Genomic DNA, 27,892 nt, shown 5'->3' with positions numbered 1-27,892 from the left:
CCTGCTTGGTAGTTTGGATGCAAAGTTTAAATGTGCTGATTTGCCAGGTGCCGTGGCACAGGTGGGATTGCACCACTTTTCCCTGAGGCTCAGAGCCTGATGCCGCAAGTCCTGCCACTGTAGTGCCTAAATGCTTTAGGGGTGTTGGAAGAATCGAGCAGGAATTTGTCTTCTTTTCCTCCCTCTTAGCAGCCCAGAGCTAGGACTTGTGCAGTTGGAGAGGAGCAAGACTTGCCCTGTTTGGAGAAGTTGTGTGACAAAACTTAAATGTTGTCTAAGCTCAGTTTAACCTGTGCCAGGGGATAATGAGGTCTGGATATTTCTCTTTTCTCATTCTGGAAAGATGATTTCACTGGCTCAATTGTGACGTTTCATTCCTTCTGAACTCCACACTTGGATTTGGCTTTTTTGTACAAAGGCCTCTAGACCTGGAATGGAACAGCAATTCTATTTTTAGGGTTTTGATTACCTGGGGTATGGTCTAGCACGTGATGTTGCAGACAGCTCATGAGAAGCCAGTCAAACCACTGACTGGAAATAGATACAACGAAATGAGGAGCTCAGGACATATTAGGAGGGGGCATGGAATGGCATTTAACATCAGGCAGCCTGTGGTTCCCCTTGCAAATGGGATTTTCCTGTAGCATCTGAATGCCAAAAAACCACTTTGGTTTTTGGTCTGGTGAGGCATCAGGATATGTGGCAGGAGTTCCATGAACACAGCAAAACCAATTCTAGTCTACAGTTTAGGGTTTAGTGCTTGCTATTAGTTCTTGGATAGGGATTTGCATCAAAGCACTTTTCTGAAGAATAAATACTGTTTTAACCATTTCAGTCTTGGAAAAAGAGGCTTGAGGTTTCATGGTAGCCTATTAGTGGATCTTGAAAAGACTCACAGCCCCTGACTTCTGGTTCATCCTCTAATAATAATAAAAAAATAGCATTAAAAATGCTATCAACAGAATCAAGAAAACCAGATTTTCCTTTGTGAATACCTGAATAATAATTACATAAAAGTTATTGCTGGGGAAGGGAGGGGGAGCACCTTTCAGCAAACAGAACCACAGTTTGCATCAGGATATCACTTGTTCCTGTGTTCCTGGACTCTAACCTGGCTCTGGTTTACCTACACCTTTGCTGTCATTGACACTACTGGAAGTTGTTGGTGTGCTGTGTTAACTGTTTTAAGCTTGAAAATGTGAATTAAAGTAGCAAAAACTCCACCAAAAGAGATGCTGAGGCATTGAGGTTTTTTAGAGGAACAATACCATGGACGTTTCTCCTGAACTTATATTTAATTCCCAGGCAAACAGCTAGTTTAGAGAGAATAAAAATATCCTGTCATACAGACAACTCTTCAAAAATATGATGGTGAGAAATAAACTACTGACAGTGTCTTACATTTATATTTATATTAATCCATGTAGGAAAAGACCCTCTTTTGCCTTGCAATCATCAGGGTGGGAATAGTAGAATGGAAAGAAATGCAATTTTTAAATGTCTTGAATATTTTCTTGAGGCGAAGGTTGTAGTTTACACAGATCAACCTTGATCTTTGTGGATCCCTTCCACAAATATTGTGGAATATTGTGCTTCTTTTTGACTGTGTATGACAGTGAGAAGGTTTATGGAATTTTGTCCTATCCACGATTATGCCCAAAGCCTTGTGTTTGAATGACTTGGTTAATGCATACGCCTTTGAGTGGCCTGCTCACCTTTTGAAGTTGAAAAATTAAGAAATGGAGAATTTTAATCAAGGGTGTCTGGGTGTGTGTTGGCAACAAGCAATTAAAACACACTTAGGTGCTGGCAGTTTAGGCAGGTTTGTCTTGGTTCAGGTATCAGAATGTATTGTAGAAACCAGGAAAGTGGCTTTTGAGGTCTTGACCTAAGTGCTAAAAATATTTCTTGTGTTTTAGAGTACTGAACAGCCAGTGTTGAGGATTATATGGAAAGTTAGAGACCGAAAAAATGGAATTAAGTTCCAAATAAATCATTAAAGCACTGTAGGATACAAGTGCCTCCTGATAACTGTTGGGCTATCTGGGTTTGAAACCAAATCAGACTGTTAGTCAGGGTTTAGGTAAATAATCACTTAGAAGGTTGAGATCAGCATGTTTCAGAAACGTAATGAGAGGCTGAAGAGAAAATAAATTGATGTAGACTTTGGTTTGGATTATGACTTCCTCATAATCCAAGCAGAATTGTGTGGGCCTGGTTCTGTTCTTCCTTATGGAAGCCAAAGGCTTTTGCTGTGTCAGGTGAGAACAGCCACACGGAGGTGGGAGGGTGCTTCTTATTGTGGCACCTTCAAAATAATTGATGGATTCTTTTCTTCTTCATGAGTCAATAGGTAAACCAAGGAGGCAGTTCTCAGTGACACAAGGCCTTCGGTAAAGTAGGAGAGAGGAAGAACAAAGCAGTGCAAAGTCAGTAGCTTGTGCCTTGCAACCTGGGCTCAGTTATCAGTCCCCAGCAGTGACCTTGGGGATACCACTGAGCCTCAGCTTGCCTTTATTCTCCATTTGAAAATGAAGATAATGCTGTTCCTGTATCACAGGACTCTTGTGTGCCTGCTAATGGGAGGCCTCTTGGTGAGAATGAGGTCTTGTTACAGGACCTCACTTAGAAGTGTTTTAGGGAATAGTAAATGCAAAGCCCACACTCATTTTGTGACCTCATGCCAGTTCATTTCAGCTAAACTTTTCTCTTCCCCACAGAGAGGGAAACAACCACTCATGGGTGGTTTTTATCTTTGTGCCTCAGATTTTTTTTGAATTTCCATTAAGCTAACAGAACTCAATTCTTTTTCTCTCTGCTCCTAAGTAGAACTAATGGCCTTAATGGTTAAGGGAAATGCCTTTCTGAACTTGAATTGATTGTCTGGATAGTTATTTAGTGCTAGCCCAAAGGTTTGAAATAGCACTTAAGTTCTTCACACAGTGCTTCAAGTTCCTGGATGGGGGACAAGTGTTTGTTTTTATAGATGAGCTGTGCCCTCATACACCATCTCTGTGTGGAAGTGTAGAGCACAAAGCCCAAGTAATCTGCTCAAGATTAGTTGTAGTACAGAACAGCTGGAAAAATAGCCTGAGCTCCTATCTCCTTTCTCTCTCCTTTCCGCAGAGGAAGGGTCCATATCACTAGTTCTTAGGGATGTAAACTGTGTTTCTCAGGAAAAATTAGCATGGAAATCCAGCCCTGCCTTAGCAAAGTGCTGTAGAGCTGTTCTAGTAATCAAGAGCAGCATCAGGGGCCTGAGAGAAGGACTAGAATCTGGCTCAAGTGATTTTTCTTTGCTTGAATTGAGACTATTGCATTGATGGTATGCATCCTTGTGAAGTGTCTTACTCTAAAGACAGTTTCAAAGAAACCTGCACCTCCTCTGGGTAAATGAAAATAACTGTTTTCCAGTAAGAGGAATTCAGCTGCCTGCTGCTGTAATTGGTATGAATGCCTGTACCTCCCATTAACCTCTTCACATTGAACTGGTGTCCCCAGAGAAATCAAGAATCTGTCACAGTGCTGCTCTATAATGGGTTGTGGATTAGAAGTAATGAATCACTTACAGGAAGTTGTCTTTGCTGGAATATGAGACAACATTTAGTCTCCAAAACAACTCTCAAAGTGCTTTAACAAACAACAAAATCTTCTATTTTGTACTCTTAGCCTGGCATATGGCAGGGAAAGAATTTTATAAACTTTCTGAAGTATAAGCAACTTCTGAAGTTGTTTCCCTGCCTGTAAACCAGTAAAACTCTCCTCTCTTGTCCCTTATTTTAATGGTGTTACTGCTTGGTGTTTGCCTCACACCTTCCACACACAATGTGCTGGAGTGCAGCACAAAGCGCTCTCCATTTGTGCTGAGCTGTCCTCGAGTAGGAGCTCAGGGAAATGAGGCACTGAGAAATTTCTATCCTCTGCCACCAAGTCTGGAGCAAAACAGATCCTTCCCTGTCAGTGTTAATCAAAGCATGAACTTGAAACTACTCTATTTTTCCCCACCCTCACCTTTGCTTCTAACTGTGGTTCATCAAGGAGTTTGGGCTATTTCACTTCCAAAGAGACATTAAAGCATTAAGGGTTGATCTTCAGTTATAATTCCATAAGGAAATGGTCTGCTCTGTGAAATCTCCCAAGCCTGAAAAATTCCCTTGGTAAGCCTATTGCCCTTCAGTCCCTCTACAATGGGCTTTTAAAATATTTTGCAACGGGGTTTTATTTTTAGGAAGAAATACTTTAGCTAGGACAATAACAGGCCTTGGCCTTTCTGTCTTGCGTGAGAAGTGCTTTAACGTGATTCCTGTGCTCCAATTCTGTTTGATAAATTGAAGGACCTTTCCATTTTCAGCCGCTTCTGGATACATAGCAGAGCAAACTCAGCTTTGAGGAGGGCCTTGCTCTCTTATTCTCCTCTGTGATTCATTTAAAGGTAGTTATGTAGGGTCACATAACAGCTCAGAAATGGCGTTGGTAGCAAAATGAGGTACGATGCTTTTGGGCAGGAGGTGAGGACCTCCTGGGAGACTGCCTTGATAGAGCAAATCATCCATCCATTATTTTTTACAAACTCCTCAAAGCAACTGTGAGGGGCTGTGCTTCTGAAATGACCTGCTTTTGTGCTAACTTTTCATGCCCCTAGACTTGTCCATCGTTTCCAGAAAAACACACAGATGTGTTTTAGTGCTGCAACCAGACTCTGAAAACATTTTTCAAGCCCCTTATTAGAACCCCCATATCAAGTTAATTATTTTGTATATCTGATCATTCTTGCACATATTTTTTGCCTTGCTGTGCAGCTACAACCCCGGGATTTCACTCTGTATGGACACGTCTTGTGCCTTGAAGTGGATTGGGAACTGACAGGGTCCTGCTTGCTAAGTCTCAATGTGTGCCAGAGCTAAATATACTATTAAGGCAATGCCACTCTTTTTCTGATATTTTACTGCTGTCTTTCATTCCAGGTGTTTGCAGCTCTGTGTTAAGGAAGAATTGGAAGTGCACTGTGGCAGCAGCAGCCCTGGGAAGCAGACTGTTACATCCTGGTATGATTTTAGTAATGACTGAAATGCAAAGAGCAGGGAGGGGTGTGGAAGGTGAAAAGACTATGACCTCGTGTGGTTTTTTTAACTTGTGTCTTCATTATTAAAAAATGAGAAAAAGAATTACACTTAATCTGGAAGGCTTATTTGTGACTTGTGGGTGGGCACTTTTGACTGTTAGAGCTGCTGTCAGGTGAAATACCTGCCTACCCATGAAGGTCCTGCAGCTGGTGCTTGTGAGTCACCATCTCCAACTGTTCTAGCCTAGCTTCAATTGTTTGTGCTGAAGGCAACCAGTGCAAAATGCATTTCTGTCCAGGCACACCTTCATGGCTTCATGTTCATCCTGGATTTGCTCATAGAGCTATTCCTGCCTTTTCCTTTTGCTTTCAAATTGATGCAAAGGCTGAAATTCTGTACTAATCAGATTTATTTTCTTTTCAAACATCTGCTCTTGCCAAATGGCCTGGCTATCTTTCCCATGGTTTTACTCTAACATTTCCCCCTGCTCCCCCAGGCCTCTTTGCTTTATGAAGTTATGTAAATATTCCCTTGCTTAAACACACATTGATAACATTTTAGATTGACTGGAGTGGGTTTTACTCCTAACGTCATCTGTTGGCAAGAAGATCCTTCTCTTCTCTGTTTAACCTTTTCCTACCATTGCAATTCATCTTGGATTGTGCATTTCAGACCCCTTCCAGAGCAGAAAAATACTGTGTTCTCACTGCCAAGATTAGTTTCCTTGATTTTCCACGATTAGAAACCCAGAAGTAGCCCTCCCATTGACTGAATGCTACCTCATGTTTGTTCACAAATAATAGAATAACGAGCAGGTTGAAGACAGAGGAGTGGAAAACCATTTCAAATATTTTGATTTGGAATAAAATAGAGTTCTGTCACTGGAAATGAGAAGCAAGATGTGTCCAGAGATACTTACTGCAGAACAAAAAGCAGGTGTTAATTTGATTCCCAATCCACAGCCCCAACACAAAGTTTAAAGGGCAAAATGGAATTCAATACATCTGTTGGATCATTTCCTTGAATCTGAGAGTTGCTATAAAGTAGTAAGGATACCAAATAAGGCATAGGAAACAGAAATCCTATAATCCAGAAAAATCCATTCTCCTAAATTGGGAGGTAAAAAGCCAAGCTGTCCTCCCCTTGCCTCTTAATATGCTATTATACACATGACACACTCAGAACAGATTCTTTAGGATAGCAGAAATTGTGTGTCACTGTGCCTGGGTTAAACTACACCCAGCATTCCAGAGAGCCAAGGATTCAAACCTTGGATTGTGGTGCTGGGAGCTGGGATGGGCTTGCTGCAGCAAGGAGAGGGAGGTAGAGCAGATGCATTCCAGGTGATCCCATGCTAACTGCTAAATAACTTGTCAGACAGATGCCTTTTTCCAAATTATGCAAGGGTTTGTTTTATTTGTGAAGTTTAATGGATATTTTTGTGTCAAGAAAAGTAACTTGCTGACCTTTGTGTGATATTTACTGTGGTAGAGGTTCTATTAACATATTTCAAAGTGATGATGATTACACATTGATTAGTTCCTAGAGACCCATTAATTGTTTGCATGATACTGATATAGCTTATTTAAAATTTCCACATCACCCAGTATTTTTTTCTGATTCACTAACGAGGTTTGACTTCCATGTGGCATTTGAGGAGCCTTTACTGCAGTGTTTGTGTGCCTCATTCTAACTGACAGAGAGGATTTAGCTCCCACTGCATTTCCTTATGTCTGCACTCTCTAGATGGTACAGCTTGAAACATGATCCAGCGTGGCCTGTGTCTCATCTGGGTATGATGTGTGGGGAGGAAAAGGAGTTAATTTTTCAGAAAGGTGTGGAAGTCTAAGAAAGGTTGTGCTTAAATTAAAAGAAACCAATTTGAATATCAGCTCTTTTTTTTTACGCTATAATCTATCATGTTTTCTTTAATATTGTGATTCTACCTCTAAATCCATGTGTGCATTTCCACATGCATGCTATGAGCAGCTCTCTATTCCCTTCATGCATCTTTGTGCATATGTGGAATGCCACTTGAATGGATTAGATTCAAATCAGAGTTGAATAAGTAAATCAGGACATTTTAGCAAACAGTTTGTTCCTCAGTCCTGCAGAGGAAGCCAGATGGGTGGATCCCATGTTTTTGCTGAACTGTATGTGCACTGCTGGGACAACAAGAAACACTGGACAAAATATTTGAATTTACATCATGATCTGTGTTTCTCTTGCTGTTTGTGAGGTAGATGCAACTTACTTTCAGACAGAAGTGACTGTTACATGTTAAAACGCTCACACAGCGGGATTATGTTCATGTTTTATTTTGGCAGGGACAGCGAATTCCATTCGCATTGCAGTCACTTTTCCTCCTTTCATCTGACTCTGAGTCTGTCTGCAGCCTAGATGGAGCAGCTCCTTGAGGAGCCACGCAGACTGCATCCTCCTTGCTCTCCCAAACAGGACTTAGCTTCCCTATTCCTGGGGCAGGGAAATGGTCCGGCTGGAAGACATGAAATAACAAGTGTCACGGCCTGAAATGCTTGCAGTTTCTGATAGTCGAGAACTACAGCCCTGACATTCTGTTCAACAGTGTGCTTGTTGTGCTAACCTGGCTTACTTGGGAGGCAGCCTAGGTCAGCTAATGAAATGTCTGCTTTTTACCGAATTCAGTTCAGACTTGCCCTTTAGTGCTGGGATAGGATCCCCTTCAGATTCACGGGAACCTGTTTTATACGAACTTGAACCGGAGGGCGCTTGAGCACCAGCTGGAAATTGAATTTTTCTTTTAAAAGATTCACAATCACTAGGAAACAAAGCACTAATGCCACCCTTCCAGGGCATCACAGGGATGGAGGAGAAATCCAGGACGCAGCCGGCGGTGCCCGGCCTGCAGGCGGCCCCGGGAGGCGGCCGAGGCTCCCTGCCCGTCCGGGGTGGGGCTGGCCCGGCCCCCGGCTGAGGCAAGAGTGGCGGGGCCGCAGCGGGACCTCCTCCTTCTTCGCTGGTGCCTCTCTCGGTGCCTCTGTCTCTTTCTGCCCTTCGCTGTCCCTCAGTGTCGCATCTCTCTTGGCAGACTCGGAGTCGGCCCCACCCGGAGGATCGCAGAGATGGCGAAGGTGAGGAAGGCGGCGGCTCCGGGAGGACACGGCCGCTCCCGGGAACATCCTTGTATTATCCCTCGCCTTACCTTCACTCCTTACCGATTTCTTTTCGGGCTCCCTTAAAGCAGCCCATCCCCAAGCCCGGGCGGGCGCGGACGGGAGAGGGACGGGGATCATGTGAGGGACGCGTCAGGCACAACTTTTTTTGGGTTTTTTTTTTCCTTTTTTCCACCAGTTTCCACTACTTTGGCCAAGTTTTCGGTACCCCGTGTTTATATTGCGCATGGGTGGAGGCTCCTTCCACTAAAAGGAAGGAGAAAAAAAAATATCGCCGTGGCACTGCCTAGCCGCGGCTTGAGGCTCGGTGTTTCCATTCCCAGTTTTCCCATAGCTAACACGAATTTTTCTGGGAGCATTGGAGCTATCGTGCTGTTCTTAATTTGGGGGTTTTTCCTTTGCAGCCCTTGGGTTGCTGTGGTTTAAGCCTGGATGAAGGTGTGGAAAATGGGGCGGACTCCAGCATTTGTTTCTATAGTTGCATGAAATGCATACACTCTGGAAAATAAAAGAGGAGTTTAATGGTTTATTTGTAGGGTTCACAGGGGTTTGTAATGGCTTTATGAGGTTTGTACTGCTGTAGGAAGTGAAAGCAATCAAGGTCTCTTAGGGCTTTCACAAAGGTCAGAGTAATTGCACTTAATGAGTAGAGTGATTAGCAGTCTTTTAAAATCCTTGTGAATATTTACTTATATTATGTCTGGATTTAGTTTTGAAAGAAAGGGAACTTATTTTAAAGTAAAAAAGTTTTTAGTAGTATTTTTTTCCTAAATTCTTCAAGTTTTTGTTTTGTTTTTTCTTCTGAGTGACAAAGAAGGGATTTCTTTCTCTAAATGTCAGGTGTGGATATTAGGATGCATGTTAGGAGAACAGGAGCCCTTCCCCATCCCAGTGCAGGGCACCTGGCCAGAGGGATATACTTGGACAATAAGACTTTCATTCCAGTACCTGTAGCATTGCTTATAGGCTTAAGGGTAAGTTCCTTTTACTAAAAGCGTGGAAATTTACATTATTCTTGTCTGTCCCACAGAGACAAACTTTAATTCATCTTCTTAACAGGAATATTTCATTCTTCAGTAGCGCCAACCAGTCACCCTTGGCTTCAACTAGAAAGTTTTTTACTACCTAAGGTGACACTTGGGGATGGTTTTTTATCTGTGGTGGGTGGTGGTATGTTGAAGTCATTGAACAATGAGGGTTTTTATTAGGGAGGCCTTGTTCTCCAATTTCCACATTCATTGGGCTGCTTTCCATGTAAGTAGTATTCTTTGCCTGTGCAGTTAGGCAGCCATGAAAGACTGGGAGTGTTAAAGTGTTGTAGCTTGTAACTAATTTTATGAAAATAAAAAAAAAGTAAAGTAGAAGAAACTCTACTTCTCATGACAGCTGTCTGTTCTATATGTTGCATTATGAAGTGGAAATAAGATGGAAAATACCCATGAAGTGTTGTCTGTCAATTGACAGAAACTCCTTGTGTACAACTAAAGCTTCAGAGTTCACAAAGGCTGCACAGTACAGTGTACTGGAGTCCAATTTAGCCGAGGTACATCACTGGAGAGTAAAACCTTTGAAGAAGGTAAGTTATATTTGGAGTCTTGGTCGCTGAAGTACCTGTCCTTGCTCAGTTCTGTGAAGATTTTTTTTTTTCTTTGCCCAAAGGCCTGAGGAATTTTGTGTGTTCACAATGAACAGAAAGGTTCATTCATCTTGTAGGAAAACTACAGCATGTGCTGCACAGGCTGTTTTCTCCCTGCCTGTGTTTATCTGCTTTCTTTGAGGCAGCATTGCTGCCCTGGCAAGCTGCCCTTTCTCTCCCAGCTGTGTGTCTGCAGTGGTCTTTGTAACTGCAGCGATGCCCAGGGCACCGTCTCCTCCTGCTCAGTGAACAGGCTGGGAGCTGCTGCTCTGTGCTTGCTGGCTCAGAAATCTGGGAAGCAGCAAGTGCTGTGGACTGATCTGTTTTGGTCTGCTAATCCCAATTTTTTTCCTGAATGAAACTTTGGGAGTATTTGGTGTGTCCCTTAGTAAACTTCCAGGAAAGGATCGCTTGCTGCTGGTGGAGCTGTGGCCGCTCTGTGCTGTATCCGGAGTTCCTGTTCTGCCAATTGTGCATGTGTGAATGGGAGCACAGGGATAGTATTGCCAGTCCCATAGTGCTCCAGAGGATCATCTCACATTCCAAACTACAAACATTTCTTCAGAACTGGGCTCTGAGTAGCTCCCTCTGTGTCTTTTGAGATTACTCATGAGGATGGGTTTCTCAAATGTCTCTGCACTGGTTCCTACGTGGCTGTTGCTTGCTCTTCTCCTTCTCTCCCACCCCCCTCTTCCTTTTTTTTTTTTTCCATCCCTCCTCCCTATCTTTGATATCTCCATGGTGTACTGACTCAGAGTTCACCACAGATGTTGTGTAATTGTTTTTTTCTCAAGAGTTTAAATTTAGTGGGGCAGATGTGAGTGTAGTCTGCTGACCTGCGCTTACTCCTCCTGTGTAAGCAGACGGTCTGAAGCACTGTTAAACTTGGAGAGGTGTTTTGCAGACATGTCTTCATAGCTTTGCATTTGCATCAGCTCTGCACCTGTATTCATCCACTCACAATGTCATTTGTACTATACTGCCCTTGAAATGTCAGGAAGTAATTGCATTATTTCTTGTGTAGTGTTGGTTTTAGAGCACTGGCATCTCTGCGTGGGCTTCAGTGGCTCTGAAGGCTTTCAGGTCAGCAGTGAACACTCTGTGTTTATCTGCAAGATGGTTCTTGTGTAAGACACCTTACAGCAGTCTGTCATTTATTCTAGCACATGACCTTCTGGGCTCTCCTCTGTCTGCTGGAAATAGCATACCTTCTCTCTTTGCTGGTAAATATTCTCCATTTCCAGTCTTACCACTCCACAATTTTCCTGTACCATCTTGTAAACAAATGGCTGCTTAAAAAAATGAGGAAAAAAGTCTCACAGCACCTTCTCTGCACTAAATACTGGGTTTTCCAGCAGCAAATTTTTGAGACACTGCTTCTGTTGCTGCAGAGAAAGGGGGTGGCTCTTCATCTGTGGAACTCTGACTAAGAAGTTGTTGCTGTACGTGGTACAAAGCTGTGGTAGCAGTGAAGGAGTCTCAGTCAGTTCAAGTATGGTCTGTTGTTTGCTGATATCAAAGCTCTGCATTTAACAGTGGCTAAACACAGGTGCTTGTGGGTAGGAAATGTTTTGTTTCTTGGTGAGGAAAATGAAAAGGAACCTCTTTAAGTGGCTATTGTTACTGTTGCCAGGATATGTGGCACTATGAATTTGTGGTGCTAAAACGTCTCTTGGGAGATGTTCCCTTCGAGGTGCTGGTTAGAAACATTTCACCTGATGAGGTTTTATCTTCTGCTTCTGGAAACCTTTGCTAGCATAGAATTGGACAAAAATACCAGAGAATGTGAATTTGTTCATTTGGAGGGGCTTAAATGCTAGAACAATATTATCTCTTCCTTTATAGTATTTTTTTTTACTTTCTTTTTCCCCCCTCTGCCTTTTTGTGCTAATTTTGTTTCTAGGTGTTTCATTGGTCTCATTGAGTAGTGTCTGAAGGAAATGAAAGCTGCTGTTCATTTCTAGTGTGTGATCACAAATTTCACTTGCACTACACATGACTCCTTAACAACAATCACTGTATTGAGGAATATAAACAGAAAAGAATGTGTGTGGGTTTGGGGTGTTATAATCTTGTGATACACTTTGTGTTGAGGTTTTTTGTGTTGAACTTCTTATATTTTACTGCCTGGTGTAAGGTGTGGTGATTGAGTAAAGGATAACTGCAGATTACAAAAGGATTTATATCAAAGTCTATTTGTCTTTTTCATTGATGTGCTTTGGGTGCTACTGGGTAGGGAGCTTTGCTATCCAAAGAAAAAAGGACCTATGAGGCTACTACTGTGTATCTGCTTACTTAAACGGCAAGGAATGTTTCTAGTGATACTAAAGATAAGATATCTTCTCACAGAAGTAAATAAATAATGACGTTTGTCTGCTTCATAGCTCCTGTTTCAGATTTGCTGCAACAATGAGTTTGGGTAAGCCTGTGATGGTGGTTCAGAAGAGGTGCTGCCCTCTTTTTAGGTGGCCAAAATGTGCCATGTTTGGGAAGGAGGAGACAGCTCTTCCCTCCATGGACTGAGTGTCTTACTGCTGCAGAGCTTTCTGCTCTTGTCCATGTAATTCACAAATGAGAAATCTGAACCAGAGTAACTGAAAGGGCACTTGTGAGTAGTGGAGTGTTTTAGATGGATTTGTGGTTGTCGAACATGGTGTGCCTGAGTATTCCCTGCTGTACGAGATTGTGAGGCCTCACTGCAGTGCTTAGGTTGAATAGGGTTCCGATGTGAAGTTAGGGATGGCTCCACCCTTTCCCGGTATTGGGCCAACAATTGGGAGTGTCACATTGGCCCACATGTGGCTCCTAAAGGCAGGTGCAGCTCAGGTTCTGATGGAGGGTGGTTGTGGCACGTGGGAAGCCAAAATCCACTGGGTGCTGTGTGCCACAGGGGAATGCCTGGAATGCAAACAGTGCTCAGACATCAGGAAAAGTCTTTTAGGCTTTAGCTGCACTAGGAGATTTTCAGGAACTGTTCATCAAGCTTAGTGCATGTTCAGGCTTTCCATGCAGTGCTTTGGAAAAGAGTTTTGAAGGATTCCTGTCAGTTAAGAAAAATAAGGGCGATGCAGAGAGATTTCATCTGGCATGTAGTGTTCACACATTCTTTACCAGCCACACAGGAATGTGGGGCTGTTGTCACAAGACTTAGGAACTGTGAAGGGGAACTCCACTTCCTTATAACAAGATAAGCAAAAGAAGGTAAAAGATCTATATCTGCTTCCTCTGAGATTTGTGACATTGTTCATTTCCAAAGGAGAATTGTGGTGCTTCTGTAATATTAATTATGTTGAGATGATATGGAACAAAAATAAAATTAATAACCCCACTCTAGCTGGAGTGGTAGTAAAGGAGGAGGAAGGAAAGGCTTTTCAGTCTTTATCTGTTTCACCAAATTAAATTCAGTCCATAAAAAAGAGTCCCAAATCCTTGAGATTTTTTTCGTGGTAGCCTTTGGAATTAGCTAGGGAGATGACAATAAATTCTTTTGAAGTACTATCTAATAGGATTGCTCATAATGGGAAAAGCAGAGTGTTCCAGTGGGTTTGTCACACCTCTGAGTTTTTTTGGGTGTTGGAAACCATCTCCTAAAAGGAAATTGGTTGTTGCCATTAAACACTGTGGCACTTTTGTTCTGATCTGTCAGAAAATGGGTAAAATTAACCTTGGCTGGCTGCTGCTGCTGCTATGAGAGCTGTGGGGAGTCTCTGCTGGCCAGGAGGACACAGGAGCCCTGGGGCAGTTTCTGGTTACTGCTCTTTTCTCCCTCTCCTTCTGGCTGACCTGTCTCTGATGAGTTCATTGACTGGAGACCAAAGCACGTAGTGACTGAAATTCCCAAATCCAGGGAGGGCCAGATAGTTATGCTGCCTCTGGAGTAATCTGGTGCCAGTCTCAGTAGGTGTCTTGGCACTTGCTCTATTGTGCTCTTTCTTGAGAGTGGAAAAATGCCGTGCCTGTACTGATTACTATGTTTTTTACAGCAGTGCTTTCAGGAAATTTCCCCTCTTCAGCTATTGGAAGCATCTTCCTGTTCCCCCAGCCCTGTTGTTCCCCCTTTTGGGAAACTATTAACTATTTCCGTAGGTAATAAATTAACTACTGTGCTAAACACATACAGGTTCTTGAACTATCCTGTTTAAATAAAGGCAAAACTTTTCCACAAGGATGATGAATGTCCTTTTGTGTTTATTCCAAAGAGAAATTCCCTCAAGAGCTGTGTTCCATGGAAACCTAGTAGAATTATTTTTGTGTTTGGGCAAGCTGATCTCTTATCCTTATGTTTGAACTGTTTGGTTTTTTCTTAGCTGCAAACTAATGTAGCTGAATCACTGTTTAAGAAGTTGCTCATGTCAAAAGCACTGATGAAAAATTGAAAGCCATTGTAGAATTTAATGGGTCTCGTTTGCAGGGTGGTGGAAAAAGCCAGTGTGATAGTGCTGGAGAGTTCCAGTAGGGTTTTCTTGAGATGTTATTTCCATATGTGTCTTTGTGCCATTTGCCTAGCATACATGATTTGTGCAATTAATTTTTCAAATTACTTTAGCAAATGATAAATTCTAAGTTGTTTCCCTGCATTCAGGTTCCAGTGTTGGAGATAACAGTAGAATTGGTACATAAATATACCCAAATTTAGCTGGTACACTGCTAAGGAAAACTGTAGTAGTGCCTCTGGAGTGAGCTGTGTTTAAACACCCACAGACTGCTCTTTAGCCAGACAATTGCAAGAAAAATACAGTCAGGTTTTGGATTGTGAATTCAGATTTAGCCTGAGCTTGTGTATGAACTGAGAGATGCAAGATTGTATTTCATGGCTTTTTCCCTCTCCCCCTGACCCTATTCCTTCCCCGCAGTACACGAGAGGCACCGTGACAGCCTTCGCTCCCTTTGATGCCAGAGCTGATGCAGAAGCCCTTCGTAAGGCCATGAAGGGAATAGGTAAGGATAATTTCCATTTTACAAGAAAGAAAAGGCTGTTCCTCCTTTGCAAACATCCTTTCTGATCTGCTTTTCTGTCTCAGTAGACGAGAATAGGGCGTGTGTCTACAAGCCATGGAACCACAGCCCCAGGACTGCACTGGTCTGGGCGTGTCCTGGTTGTGACTGCGCAGCTCTCAAGGATGTTCATTTTTGGGTTTGCATGTGGGAAAAAAGAAGAGATTTATAAATTCTCCATTAAGAAATGAATGCTCTGGGCACACAGAAGTTTTACAGTGCAGTAGCTCTGGATTTACAGGGACAGCTGTGGAGAATTACAGCAGCATGATAGGAACTCTACACAGAAAATCCACAGCATCCTTCTGGGCCTGGAGGCGTGTGAGCACAGTGCAGTTACTGGGGCAAGGAATGTGAGCACACAGTGTGAATGCAGACTAAGAAGTGGTTTGTAAACCCACACTGTAGTTTTCTTCCCCAAAACTTCCCTGGGAGAACAAACCCTGAGTTGGTGCTTTTTCTGAAGCCATCTGTGGAAGGAAGCAGAAGGAAGGATCGGAACGTGTGATATGCCTCAGCCTACAGGCAAACTCAGTAGGGCTGGGAAGATGCTGTGCTGGGAGAACCTACCTTGCAAGCTTTGTGTATAAAATGGACAACAGCTCCATGCTGCTGCCCTCTGGGGTGTCTGGGATTGCTGGACTGAGTTTTGCTGGGAGTTGGCAGTTGTTGGTGAGCCCAAAGGCAAGACCTTTCTGTGGAATACAGACTTACTAAATGTTACAGCTGGTGCTTGGAGCAGAGTCTGGATCAGAGCACTGATGGAGAACAAACAACATTTTAAGTCCTCCAGTCATGTTTTTGCACCAAACTTGGTGGCTCAGCTTGGGGTACGGTGACATTTGTTTTAAATGCTTTTGCTGTTTGCCAGTAGGCTTTGTTGTCAAAGGGTCTTTCACTGCCTTTTGAGTTGGTGACACTGCAGTTTGTTTTTCAGAGTGTGTTTGTAACTCTTTGTTCTTTCTAACTTCAGGGACTGATGAAGAAACCGTGCTGACGGTTCTTGCCACCAGAAATAATGCTCAGCGTCAAGAAATAGCTTCTGCCTTTAAAACCTTATTTGGCAGGGTAAGAAGAAGAAAAGCTACCTCTGGATGTGTGCTGGTTCTGGCTTACAATGATTGCTTTAAAATACGAGGCACATTCACCATGCTCTCTGTAAAACATTGCTTGCAAGAAAATTTACTTTTGTCTCCCTCTCTCCCCCACCCTGCCTTACCATAAAAAGAAAAAAAATCACAATATGTTTCAGGTTTTCCAAAAGCCTTTTTATCCTTTTCTCCTGCCTTATTTGTTTCAGTTGAGGTACCAATTTAAACAAAAAGAGTCTTTCAGCTTGCAGCCTTGTGTGCATCCTTTGAAAATGCCTTGGTCTTTGTTCATCACAGCACTGTTTGTTCTGCACTAGGATCTCGTGGATGACCTGAAATCAGAACTTACTGGCAAGTTTGAAACCTTGATGGTGTCTCTGATGAGACCAGCATATATTTTTGATGCTCATGCACTGAAACATGCGATCAAGGTAAGAGGAGGGGAATTAATATGTTACATGAAATGATAGGCGCTTTTAGTTGATATTTTCTTTTTCAGGAATGAACTTCTGTTGCTAAAGGGAGTGCTAATAGAAGTAGGCTTTAAAAAAAAATCAGCCAAGTTATGCTGACCACTGCCAGTTCCAGAGTTTTGTCTGGGTTTTTTTCATCCTAATAACTAAGAGGCAGTTTAGAAATCTACACAGCATAATTTTTTTCCTTTTGGTTTAAATACAATAAGTAGATGTGCAGTTGCTTTCATATTTTTTTTTTTGCTGCCCAAGTGCAGTGCTGAAGTCCAGAGAGCTCTGGATTTTTCTGCTGTGAGCAGCCAAGGTTTTATAGCTATACAATACAACTGTATGAAAATTAGTTCAGAGCATTTAATGGAAGCGTGGTACTGTTTCTTCTTGACTCTTCTTTAAGCTACAGAGTGGGTTACCTCTGGATTGCAGTGCAAGTCCAAAATTGATGAGCTTGTGTAAACTGGTGTCCACCAAAATTATGAGCAGGTATTGTTTGTAGTATTGAATGTGCTGTAAAAACTGCTCTCAGTAACGCAGAGGGAACAATTGATGGCCCTGTCAGCATTACCCTTCTATATTTTCTCTTTAGTGAATGCATTTAGTGCCTTTCTGGGCAGACCAGGTAAACAAATTAGTGTGGATGTGTAGAAATTTCAGTGACTCTTCCATGTGCTTTTTTTTTCTGCCTCTGTGACACCTGTGGAATTTCAGGAGTTAGATATCCCTGAACTGTTTACAGTATTGATCAAAACAGAGGTCACTGAACTTGACTCTAGTGTGAGGTAGTGCTTTGTGGAATGACACTTGCATGTAAACTCCCAAGATCCTGGATGAGCAGCTGGTTAATATGTAGGCTTTAGTCAACTCTGCAAGCAAGTGCTCATGCATGTGTGATCCTGCAAATAGTCCCTCAGACAGAAACTTCATTCCTGGAGGTTTTCTGTAATGCCTTTATGTGCATTGGGGGAAGGGGAGATGGTGCCTGACAGAGAAACTGGTAAAGGCCTTGTTGAATAAAAAAAATTGTACTCCCAAGCATCTCTTATTGATTTAGGAGTCAAAGACTGACAGGGAAATGACAGAACAGATGAGTGTAGGAGCGAAAGTAGAGATAGTGAAACAAGAGTGGTTTTGTTCTTGTCACTTACAAAAAAGAAGGTATTAAATCTGAGACCCTGGAATTTCAGAGAATGTGTCTGCACAGGAAAGGATGTCAGGACTGGCTGCAGTTCAGCCAAGGAGGGTAACAGTAAAGCAGATGTGATGGCAGGGACTCGAGTGCAAGATCTCAGCTAAGAACACTAACTCTGTGCTGAAGGCTGTCCCATCAATTTTCATTGCTGCTGCTTGGATTAGAGCAAGTTGAACTGTGCCTGCCTCCCTTGTTGAGTAGGCACGTTCATGAAGCAATCTGCATTTTGGAAATGACTACCTGTAACCTGGCAGGGTTATATTCTGGATAGCTTTGTGTGCATTTGCAGATCTTTGTTTGTGTTTAGTATTCCATGTTTTCCATACAGGGAAAGTTGTAAATAACATGCTGAAGCAAAAAAATGCTCAGTATTGCATTTCAGTGTTGCTTTTGTGAAATGACTCATTTGTAAGTCTAAAGAGCAGTGGATTATTCTTGCAAACAAAGTGGGCTTAGACTTGTGGAAACAAGATACTGGCCTGGATTTTGTAGGTTTTATTCCTGTAGAAGTGAAAGAGTGGCTGTTGTTTCTGCTGTCATTAAGAAGTGCAGAATTGCTGGAACTATCTGGGTTAGCAATTCTGTTGTGAAGTGTGTTTGCAATGGAAGAAAGGGTTTGTTTAACAGCACAGTTGACAGCTGGGTGCAGAGCTGTGCTGGGTGGATCTGTGCTTATCTGTGTCCTGGCTGGTGACAGATTCCCTATGAATTGGAGCAAAGATGCAAACTTCCTCCATTCACATTTCCCCATGTCCTTGATTGTTATAGCAAAGAACTGAGGCACACCTGGCTGTGCTTGGGCCTGGAAGGGCCCATCTGAATCCTGCAGCACTGGGCTTTTATAAATTGTTGGGTTGGGTTTGAAAACAATCAAGACAGAAATTCTCTTCAAAACCCCCACAGTATACCAGAAAGAAGAAAATAATTTTTTATTTGGTCCAAATGTGTAAGTTTATGCTTGATTTTGCTTGTCAGAGGGAATTCTTGTTTTCCTTTTGTTATTCCATCAACTGATTGTTACTTGTACCCCTGCAGGGAGCAGGAACCAATGAGAAGGTGTTGACTGAAATTCTTGCCTCCAGAACACCTGCAGAAGTGCAGAATATTAAACAGGTTTATCAGCAAGGTAATTTTCTGTATAAAATAAGGGTCTCTGTTCAGTTCCCTTAATATGATTTTAGCTCATCTTTTAGATAAGGTCTATCTCTGAACTGATGGATGTGTCCAATAAGAGGGAATTTTTCCTGCAGTGTCGCAAAACTTTGTATTGAAAGGAACTAGAATTTGAATTGTAAATTGAAATAGTTTTTATTTCAGGGTTGTAACTGCAGGTTGTGGTACTTTGTGCTTTATAGTTAGAATTCATTCAGAAGCATTTCTTTCCTCCATCCATTATTTTCATCCCTTTGAAAGGTAATTTTCAGTAATTGGAAACAAGAAAACTGATACCACATATAAAAAACAGAAGTAATTTTTTTTTTTTTTTTTAGCCTTTTGATCTATGCTGTGTTCAAATGCACTTATGCTAAAGCAGGTGCAGCTTTTGGCAGTCCACAGGAGTGGATGCTTTTACCCTGTGATTGTGGGGCTGTTCTTCAGGGTGATGTTTAATTCAACAGATTTATTTTAGCCCTATGCTGATTCCTGCCACACAAGAAATCCTCATGTTTTAACGAATTTTGAGCCCAAACACAGAGTCTCCAGGAGCAAAATTTATTAGTAGCAGACTTCCTTGGGCTCACAGTTTTTGTGAGCCTGGCACAGTGAGACTGGCATATTTTAGCATGACTTCATGTCTGTGTCCTCTTTAGTCTTAAGGAGCTGAATCCATGCATGTCACCTTGTACTTCAAAATATTGTGAGTAGTCTGTTCCTGACATGAGGTATGAGGTGCTGTATTTTCCTCTTTTAGAGCAGTGTTATGTTGTAAGTGAAAGTAGAATGTGTCCTGACTGTAAAAGATGTTTCTGACAGATGATTGTACAAACTGTGAGTCGGGTGAACTCTTTGTCTTCCCTTCCCCTGAGAATGGGGAGGGAAGGCTGTAGGGTGGTGAGTGGATGTTGCTCTTTTGCAGAGTATGAAGCCAGCCTGGAGGATAAGATCACAGGAGAAACATCAGGCCATTTCCAGAGGCTGCTGGTGGTGCTGCTGCAGGTGGGTGTCCTGTTGTGTGATGACTTCCACTTCTAGGTGCACTTAGCACTTTGTGCTTTCTGAGCTGGGCTCTGGATGGGCCCAGGGCTAGGCAGGATTGGCTCTGGAGCTGAGTCACTTCCTCTGATGTGCCTTGGGCTCTCTTCTGAGTCCTTGTCAATCCAGTGGTATCTGAATCCATTCTCTTCTGAGATATTTTCATATCACTAAAGCAAAAAACTTCTGTGATGCCTGTGGGTGTAGCAGGTGCTGCTGTGTGGGGTTTTGAGGGCAAATTGGGAAGAAGACACTTTTTTCATACAGAGACATGCAAGGAGAAAGAAAAAACAGGGTGGCTTTGGAGAAGATGCATGAGGGGGTGACTTCTCATAGTAACTCACAGGCTCAATGTAACAGATAAATGCTTTTTTACCTACCTTCTAATTCTTCAGTTTAACAACTTCTGAATTTCTGTTTAGGCAAACAGAGATCCTGATGTTGGGGTTGATGAGGCTCTTGTTGAGCAGGATGCTCAGGTGGGTGACTGACTTGGGGTTTGGGGTATTTCTACAAGTTACCTCACAAAGATGGTAAACAGCTAGAATTCAAATGTGCAAGAGTGATAGTTAATGTTCTCTCTGTTGTTTTTATGTTTTCATGTGCTTTTGTATGTTCTGGACAAAAAAAGTGTCAAAACTTGAAATAATGGTATCAAAATTTTTGCCACTTTCACATTTCAGTTTTGCTTATTACTTAATGAGGGGCCTGAATGAAACAGTGAGTAGATCACTGGCAGAAGGGCTGAGGCTTGCTGATGCTGAGGGACCCACTGCTGGAAAACTCAGATGTTAACAGCTCACTGCTTAATACCTGACTTGAACTTCTCTCTGAATTTAATCCCTTGTCCGTGACTGCTCCCTAACCCTGTCCTCTGGATGGAAAGGATTGCCAGCAGTTCACTGCTGTCCTTGCCAGTCTCTTGCTGGGAGCCATTTGCTTTGTTATAGTGACAGTCAATATTTCAGCAATTTGATTACAACTCATTTAATACATGTTTCTTCTCAGTTATTTCAGACAACTCTGCATAAGACATTTTTCTCTCATAAATTGTCTGTTTAGATGAAAGAAATACAGGACTTGTTCAAGGTGATAAGGAGTAAACACAGTGCATCAGATCAATAAAACATTTTCCTGACAGGAAGATGGAGAGACAGACTGGCACAGGCCTATCCTTTGTCACTTAGATTCAGGAAGCATTGTTGTTCTGCTGTTAAAGTTAATTTCCTGTGAAAATTACAGCTGGAAAATTAGAGGGGAAAGCATTTGAATTGTGAACTAGATTGTTCCATGAAATTTTCAGTTTTGCTTTTAGCTGGGCCTGTGTAATAGAGGAAACACATGAAACACCAGCCCTGGTCGGTAGGTAGATTCCTTTTGGCCCCTTTAATTTGGTTTAAATGAGCAGCTAAATTTAGGAGGCACCAAACCCAGCTGTTGAAAAGGTCCTGGTTTTCCAAAAAGTCTGTGGTTTGCTGCATACATTTAGCCTGAGCTGGGACCTGGAGTCAATGGACTTTCCATTCACTGCCCAACACAGCTGGAACAGATTTAGTCATTTTCTAATTGCTATTCCCAGGTACAGATGGTCAGAACTGAGGTGCATGGCTGTGCAGATGTACAAGTATTTTTGGCCTCCCAGTGTTTTTCTCGAGTCATATATCTGGAAAGGACTTGACACATTAGAAGGCCAACTTTTTGCTCAGTGGTGCATTCTAAATTTTTTGTGTCCGTGATTACTAAATATTAATTCAAAGCAATTCTGAGACTTTATTGAGCAAGCCTGAAGGAGAGTGTCTGATTTTTGGAGGAGATTTTGTGAATATGGCTTCTCTAAAGTTATACAATTGAGGTATGTTTTGTGTACTGCCCAGTGGCAAGGCAGGTAAAAACTTTAAGCTGACATAAAGTGCTGTTTATAACTTTTAGTATCTCTGAATCAATCTTTTGCTGACATTCCTAAATGCTGTACTGGGACTTCTCATTTGCTACTGGATGGAGAGTGCTGGTATTCATTTGGAGGAATTAGCATATATTATTTGTAATAAATATCCTGGCAGTGAGTGCCTTGAGAGTTGTTTCCTCTCTGCCTTTTTTTCATTTTGTACCATTAATATTAAAAAGATCATAGATACTACAATATGTACAACCTTTCTCCTTACAGAGTGTTTAGCACACAGTTTGGAAAAAGGCAAAGTTTTCCAACTGTCAGGAAAAAGAATTTGTTTAATTTTCCAATTTTTTTTCTGTCTTATTTTCTCCCAGCTTTTGCTCATTCCAACTTTTTGAAGTGCTTTACTTTCCTCATGCTGAAAATGCAGCCAGGTCTTTGTATGCACCAAAGACTGACTTGCCTGAAAAGCCATGAATGTGCTAAAACCACGATTAAAATCTAGTTTCAAATGACTAAGAATTTATCAGCCCACAAATCCTGTTTTTGAGAGCTAGATCCAGCTTCCCCTCCTTCTTGGAAAACTTCCTCCTGAGCCAAGTTTTTGTGGTTCTGCTGTTGAAGAGACATCACGCAGCAAAATTTTGCTTTTCTGTTTGAAAAAAGGAAGCGGGGGAAAGGGCAGAAGCTTCAGGAATCTTGAGGCTTATGAAGAAGACTTTGCACTGTCAGTTTCAGGGCCTGAAGCTGCATCACTTGTGGAAATGCCTTCACACTCAGTTTCAGATTTTTCATTTATTTCTAAGATGAGTTCAGTACTTATATTTATTTTTTTCCCCCATCCTGCTATAGCTTGTCAGTGAATTTAATACTCCTTAGGGTGAGACAAATAGAGCTTTTCAAGCAGAATCCGTGGACACAAAACAAATGCTGATGTTTTGATCTCTTGAATTCATAACAGGTTTTGTTCAGAGCTGGGGAGCTGAAATGGGGAACAGATGAAGAGAAGTTCATCACTATCCTGGGGACCCGCAGCGTTTCCCACTTGAGGAGGGGTAGGTAGTGTGGTTAACGAGCGCCTCAAAACTTATGCCTGAAATCCAGCCTGGAAAACTCAGCCCATTTTGAGGTGCATATTTTATGAGCTGCTGATGGAGAGACAATACCTTTTCCCCTGCTCCTTGCCCATCCGTAGGTCTGTTTTACCAATCTGTTTAGGCTATTGGGAATAATGCATGGGGCTGTACAGGGGGCATCTGATGGGAAATGAGTGCTCAGAACAGGAGAGGGAGTGGCCAGTAGCACCTGAACTGTGGATAATGACACAGGTGGCACTGTCCTGAACTGGACACTGAGGGCCACTGAGTGCACTGGCAGCAATGTTGGCTGTTCACTGACTGAGCATATTTTGTTTTGCAGTGTTTGACAAGTACATGACCATTTCTGGCTTCCAGATTGAGGAGACCATTGACCGGGAGACCTCTGGTGATTTGGAGAAGCTGCTTCTGGCAGTGGGTAATTGAATCCTAACATGTCTAGAACCAGGCTGCCTTTACTTCCTCCTAGGCCTCTTTAAATTGCACTTGTCACAGAGACTGGCATGAAAACAGGGTTCCTTTAGAAAGGTAATCACCTGGGATCTATTTTTATATCTAGAGAAGAGGTGGTGAGCTGCATTCTGTTTGGTCATGTGCACCCTCTGCCAGAGGTGAGACCATACTCTGCTTTCACCTGTGTTCCTGGCAGCTTAACTAGGACAGTGTTGTAGAGGTGGACTAGTAAAGTCTCCCTGCTATCAGAAATACATGTTTGTTCTAAATCCCAGAACCCAAAGAGTTGCAACAGGGGAACAGACCAGGTGACACCACAGGAGAGAATAACCCAGTGACACACTCCTTGTCTTATCAAAGATTGCTCTGTATTCAATAGCACTCAGTAATTCAACCATTTGGCTTTCTGCAGTGAAATGCATCCGAAGCGTGCCTGCCTATTTTGCTGAGACCCTGTATTATTCCATGAAGGTATGTAAATGTTTTCCCTAGGTCACTTTCCATCTCCTCCAGCTGCAATTCCTCTCCCTTTAGCTTGTTCTAATTTCTTCTGCCGCTGTAAGTGCTGACAGGATACTACAAGATACTTAGTATCAATAAGTATCTTCAAAAGGTTCAGGGAGCGCAAGGCTGGGAGAGGATGCAAACAATTCATAAGATTTCCTTGGAGTTCATCGTGGGTTTGTCAGACCATAGATCTCTTACATTCATCAGCTGTTTTTTGGCTTGGTGTTGTTACACTGGAAAATGTCTGGCAACATCCTTTGGGTGCTTCTGGCTGAGTAAACTGCACCTAAACTGTCTTTAGTTGGAGGATGTACTGAGAAAACAAAACTGTGCAGATTTTAGTGCTGTTTGGGTGGTGAGTATTTACAGACCAAGGGCATTAGGTAGCTCTGAAACACCTTTTGGTTACTATCCATCCTGTTCTGAGAAGCAAAAGAAACTCAGCAGAGAAAAGGAAAGGCTTAAACAGCTGTGAAAGATTACACACAGGAATTGCATTAGCCATGCATCCGTGTTTCTGTTGGCTCCACCTTCTCTCAGATGGCAAGAGATAAGCAGGGAAGGCTGAAATTTTTAACTGGGTAATATTAATTAAACCAGAGGCAGGTAGTATGTTGTTTTCAAGGCAAGTTATCAGCTTCCCTGAGGAATTCTTCCCTTCCCCTTGCTGGAGAGCCCTGAAGTATGTTTGTCAGAAGATGAGGTGACAGCTTGAGAGTTAGTGATAAAACACAAAATGATAGCTTAATTTTTAAAAGTCCTTTGCTGCTTTTATTGATACCAATGTAGAATAAGGTTCAGGTGAAAAATACAAAATACTGTACTAGTAGGCTGAGCTGTCTGAGGAAGATGACTTTTTTCTTAATTATTAATTTTTATTTTTTTAAAGAATGCAATTTTCCTGTAGGCTTTAGATTCTTATACACTTCTGTTATAAGGAGCCTGACAAATGTACTGGTGAGACCCCCAGTTTTTTTAAAATATAAATAAAAATCATTAAACACTTCAGATAAGAAAGTTTTTTGTCAGTTATTACTCTGACAGAGGAGTTTGTACTTCGAATTTATCCATTTGGCATGACAAGGTTCTGCACTGAGCAGAGCTTGCTTTCATGATTAGGGCTTGGCTTCTATTCCTCAGAAACCACTGGACTCATGGCATAACTTTTGAGCAGCTTTAGGGCATTTCTAGGTGTAATCCAAGAATATTGCCCCCAGAAGGATTGAGTGGCCCTGGACATTAGGCTGAAGATGACCGTGGGGGCTCTGCCAAGTCCTTCCCTGAGGTGCATCCGCAGGTCAGCACGTGAAAGTTTGTATGGCTTCAGCTTGTGTGGGGTCTGCCTTGTCTGAGCAGAGGGGTCAGGGCCTTGGTCTGCACAGGAACGTGAAATGTTTCAAGCACTGAAGATGACAGAGTGGGGCATGTTTGTGTGGTTGGAAAAGGTTTGTGAGGTTTTTCCCCCAGAACAACCAGCTGGAGAGTTGATGGGATGAGTTGCTCTGCCTGTGTCCTGCTGTATGATGTTCCTTTGTACTGGTCTCCGCTGGGGTTGAGGTACCCGGTTCCAGAGCTGACTGCAGTTCTGCAGCCTCAGGGTGCACTGCAGGGGGGATTTACACCTGGTTGTGATGGTGGTGAGCAGCTGTGCTACCCTGCAACTGGAACCCTTGGAACTGAGTTCTTTTATGTGGACATTCACAGTTGAAGCCTGAGATGAAACATGAAATAAGAGGCCTGAGCATTTGACACTTGATAGAGGTTCAGGGATTAGAGCACCCTGCATGGGTCAGTCCTCTGTTCTCCACATTTCAGTGTGAATGTCTCACGATACTGCCCCAAATATTCTGTTTTGGAGCTGAGCTGTAATGCCAGAGTGGTTTGAGATGCCACTTGTTGCTTTCATGTTGTAGCAGTCGTTTGTATTTCATGTTTTGTTGCAGCATCTGTCCAGAACAAGCTCATATTTCAAAGTTATTGGGTCTTTTGTCTTCAGGGGGCTGGCACCGATGATGACACCCTGATCAGAGTCATGGTTTCAAGAAGTGAAGTTGATCTGCTGGATATTAGACAAGAATTCAGAAAGAATTTTGCTAAATCATTGTATCAAATGATTCAGGTAAAAATTACTGTTGTGTTCTCCTGAGAACAGAATTGCAGGGGTCATAGAGATGTCAGTGTTTTCACTATTGTTTTTCTTGCCAGAGAGTGGGTGTGGGTGTACAGCTGGGCTTTGAGGTTGGCGAGCTCCTCTGCAGTTTTGACATAGCATTGTTTCAGTGGGGGACACTTGGTATGGAAAAATATTTCCTTACAGTGTTCACTAGGGCAGATGATGTGGTTTTCTGGAATTACAGTTACTCATACACCATTTTTAGCTACTGCATCATTTCCTTGTTCTTGTCTGGGTTCCTTATTGTGCAGTGCTCCAGAGAAATAACACTGGGTTTGGGAGTCCATATTATCATGAAGTTCAAGTATCGATCTTGGATTGTGGTGTGGAACCCTTTGCAACATTTCCAAGTGTGAAGGTTTTCACTGTGGAACCACTCTGAGTCATAATTTCCTTGGAGGGGATGGGAAGGAGCAGGAAGGGAAGGAGCCAATAAGGAATCCAGAGTCAGCTGTTGCTGCAAAGTTAAGCCAAAAAGTGCTGGTTTTTTATTTTTTTTTTTCTTATTTTATTTTGAAAGTCCTGTTTTTGGTTTTTTTATTGTCATTCCTGAGATTAGGCTCCCTTAACCATGGTGGGTAGAGTTGCTTTTTGGTGCTGCCTATCCAGGTCCATATGGATTTTGTATCAGAGCTTCCCACTGTTCACAGGGAGCAGAGCTGGCACCTTTCTAGGCAGCAGCAGGTGCACTTTGCCCATGTGTTGCTTTTGGTGCTGCTTTGGGCTTCTCCTTTGGGCTTTCCCCTGCAGACAAATGCATCAAATGTGCAGTGGGAAGCTCTGTTTTCTAGTAAAGCTTTGGGAGGCTTTTTTCCCTCTGGCCATCTGTATGTGTAAATGCAGCTCTCATGCAAGAGGCAGAGGATTTCTTTGTGTCATTCCTGAGCAGAGAGTCATCGATGTGGATTTCCTGTGGGGTGGGATGAATGTGTAACGTGCTGGGGCTCTGCCTGGCTGCTGCTCTGGTGACTCACGGTGCTGCTGTGCTGCATTGACAGAAAGACACGTCCGGGGACTACAGGAAAGCGCTGCTGCTCCTCTGCGGCGGGGACGATGACTGACGGGCAGGGACACGCAACGCTCGTTGTGCTCCAGCTTTGCAGCCCCTCATTAGCATGTCTGCCTGAGGTTTTGTATTTTAATGCTTTGTGGCTGCTTCAATTTATACTAGGATTGCACTTAGTAAAAAGGAGCGCATTGTTATCCCTCCTCTTCTCCACATCCCAACTTCCAGGAATTTCAAGTGCCTTTTGTGATCTCTGCGAGGGTCACCTTCATGGAAGGTGGGTGCTGAGGACAGAACCCAGTTCTTTACAGGTGTTTTGCTGAAATAGGAAAAAGTTAATCATGTATTTCACAATAAATTCAAGATTATCCTTTTTTGCTTGTATTCCTTACATTACCATGAATGTTAAGCTAGTTCTAACACGGCAAGGAAATCCTTTGTATGTAATATTTGAATGAATTTGCTGGACATATTACAAGCAGTCATTGGAAATCTAAAGGACCAATAAATCTTTTCCCCTCTCATCACAGTTGTATGTGGTTTTTAATCAAATTTAATGTTTTTTTATCTATTTTCCCTTTATATGATTCCACTGCCTCAGACTGTTGGTGTATATTTCCTCCCATTATTGAAGTTTTGAAGCTCTCTGTCTTGATTTCCATCCTAGGATGGGGTGCTGTGGTGATGCTGCTCTTCAGTGTAGCTGGAAAACCAAAGTACTGGTGCTTGCTGAGCACTGCATTGTCTTTTTGTGCTGCTTTGTGTTTTTCTTCTCCTCTAAAGCTGGGGCAGGGAAGGGAGGAAGGAATGTGAGGAAGTAGAGCAGATGTGCTGCACTCTAGGACTGGTTTGGAAGCAGGTGAAGAAGTGGGATCTGTTCTTCAGGGATCTTGGGAGAAAAGAGGATGGCTGCAACATGCCTCCTCTCAGGTTATCAGGGAGCAGAGCACGGGGTGAGAGAAGCACCAGCCTG

General features: G+C 42.5%; 1 protein-coding gene across 1 annotated transcript; it reads left to right on the top strand.

Moving 5' to 3' along the window:
- Nucleotides 1-7,920: 7,920 nt before the first annotated feature.
- ANXA5 (annexin A5) lies at nt 7,921-27,443 on the top strand. The gene is made up of 12 exons (XM_015625599.2): nt 7,921-8,176; nt 14,708-14,792; nt 15,823-15,917; nt 16,258-16,371; nt 18,635-18,725; nt 19,677-19,756; nt 20,215-20,271; nt 22,645-22,738; nt 23,103-23,198; nt 23,646-23,704; nt 25,737-25,859; nt 26,912-27,443. Exons 1-12 carry the CDS (start codon nt 8,168-8,170, stop codon nt 26,972-26,974), a joined length of 966 nt encoding a protein of 321 aa, XP_015481085.1. The 5' UTR covers nt 7,921-8,167; the 3' UTR covers nt 26,975-27,443.
- The last annotated feature ends 449 nt before the right edge of the window (nt 27,444-27,892 follow it).

This window comes from Parus major, chromosome 4 (genome assembly GCF_001522545.3).
Source record: "Parus major isolate Abel chromosome 4, Parus_major1.1, whole genome shotgun sequence".
NCBI lineage: Eukaryota > Metazoa > Chordata > Aves > Passeriformes > Paridae > Parus > Parus major.
This window is presented reverse-complemented; position numbering and strand designations above follow the sequence as displayed.

Bases quoted from the DNA above. Each gene is read 5' to 3' on its own strand.
- ANXA5 (XM_015625599.2), top strand. The intron at 14,793-15,822 runs GTAAGGATAATT...TTCTAACTTCAG, and splicing joins TAAGGCCATGAAGGGAATAG to GGACTGATGAAGAAACCGTG. The intron at 23,705-25,736 runs GTATGTAAATGT...TTTTGTCTTCAG, and splicing joins CCCTGTATTATTCCATGAAG to GGGGCTGGCACCGATGATGA.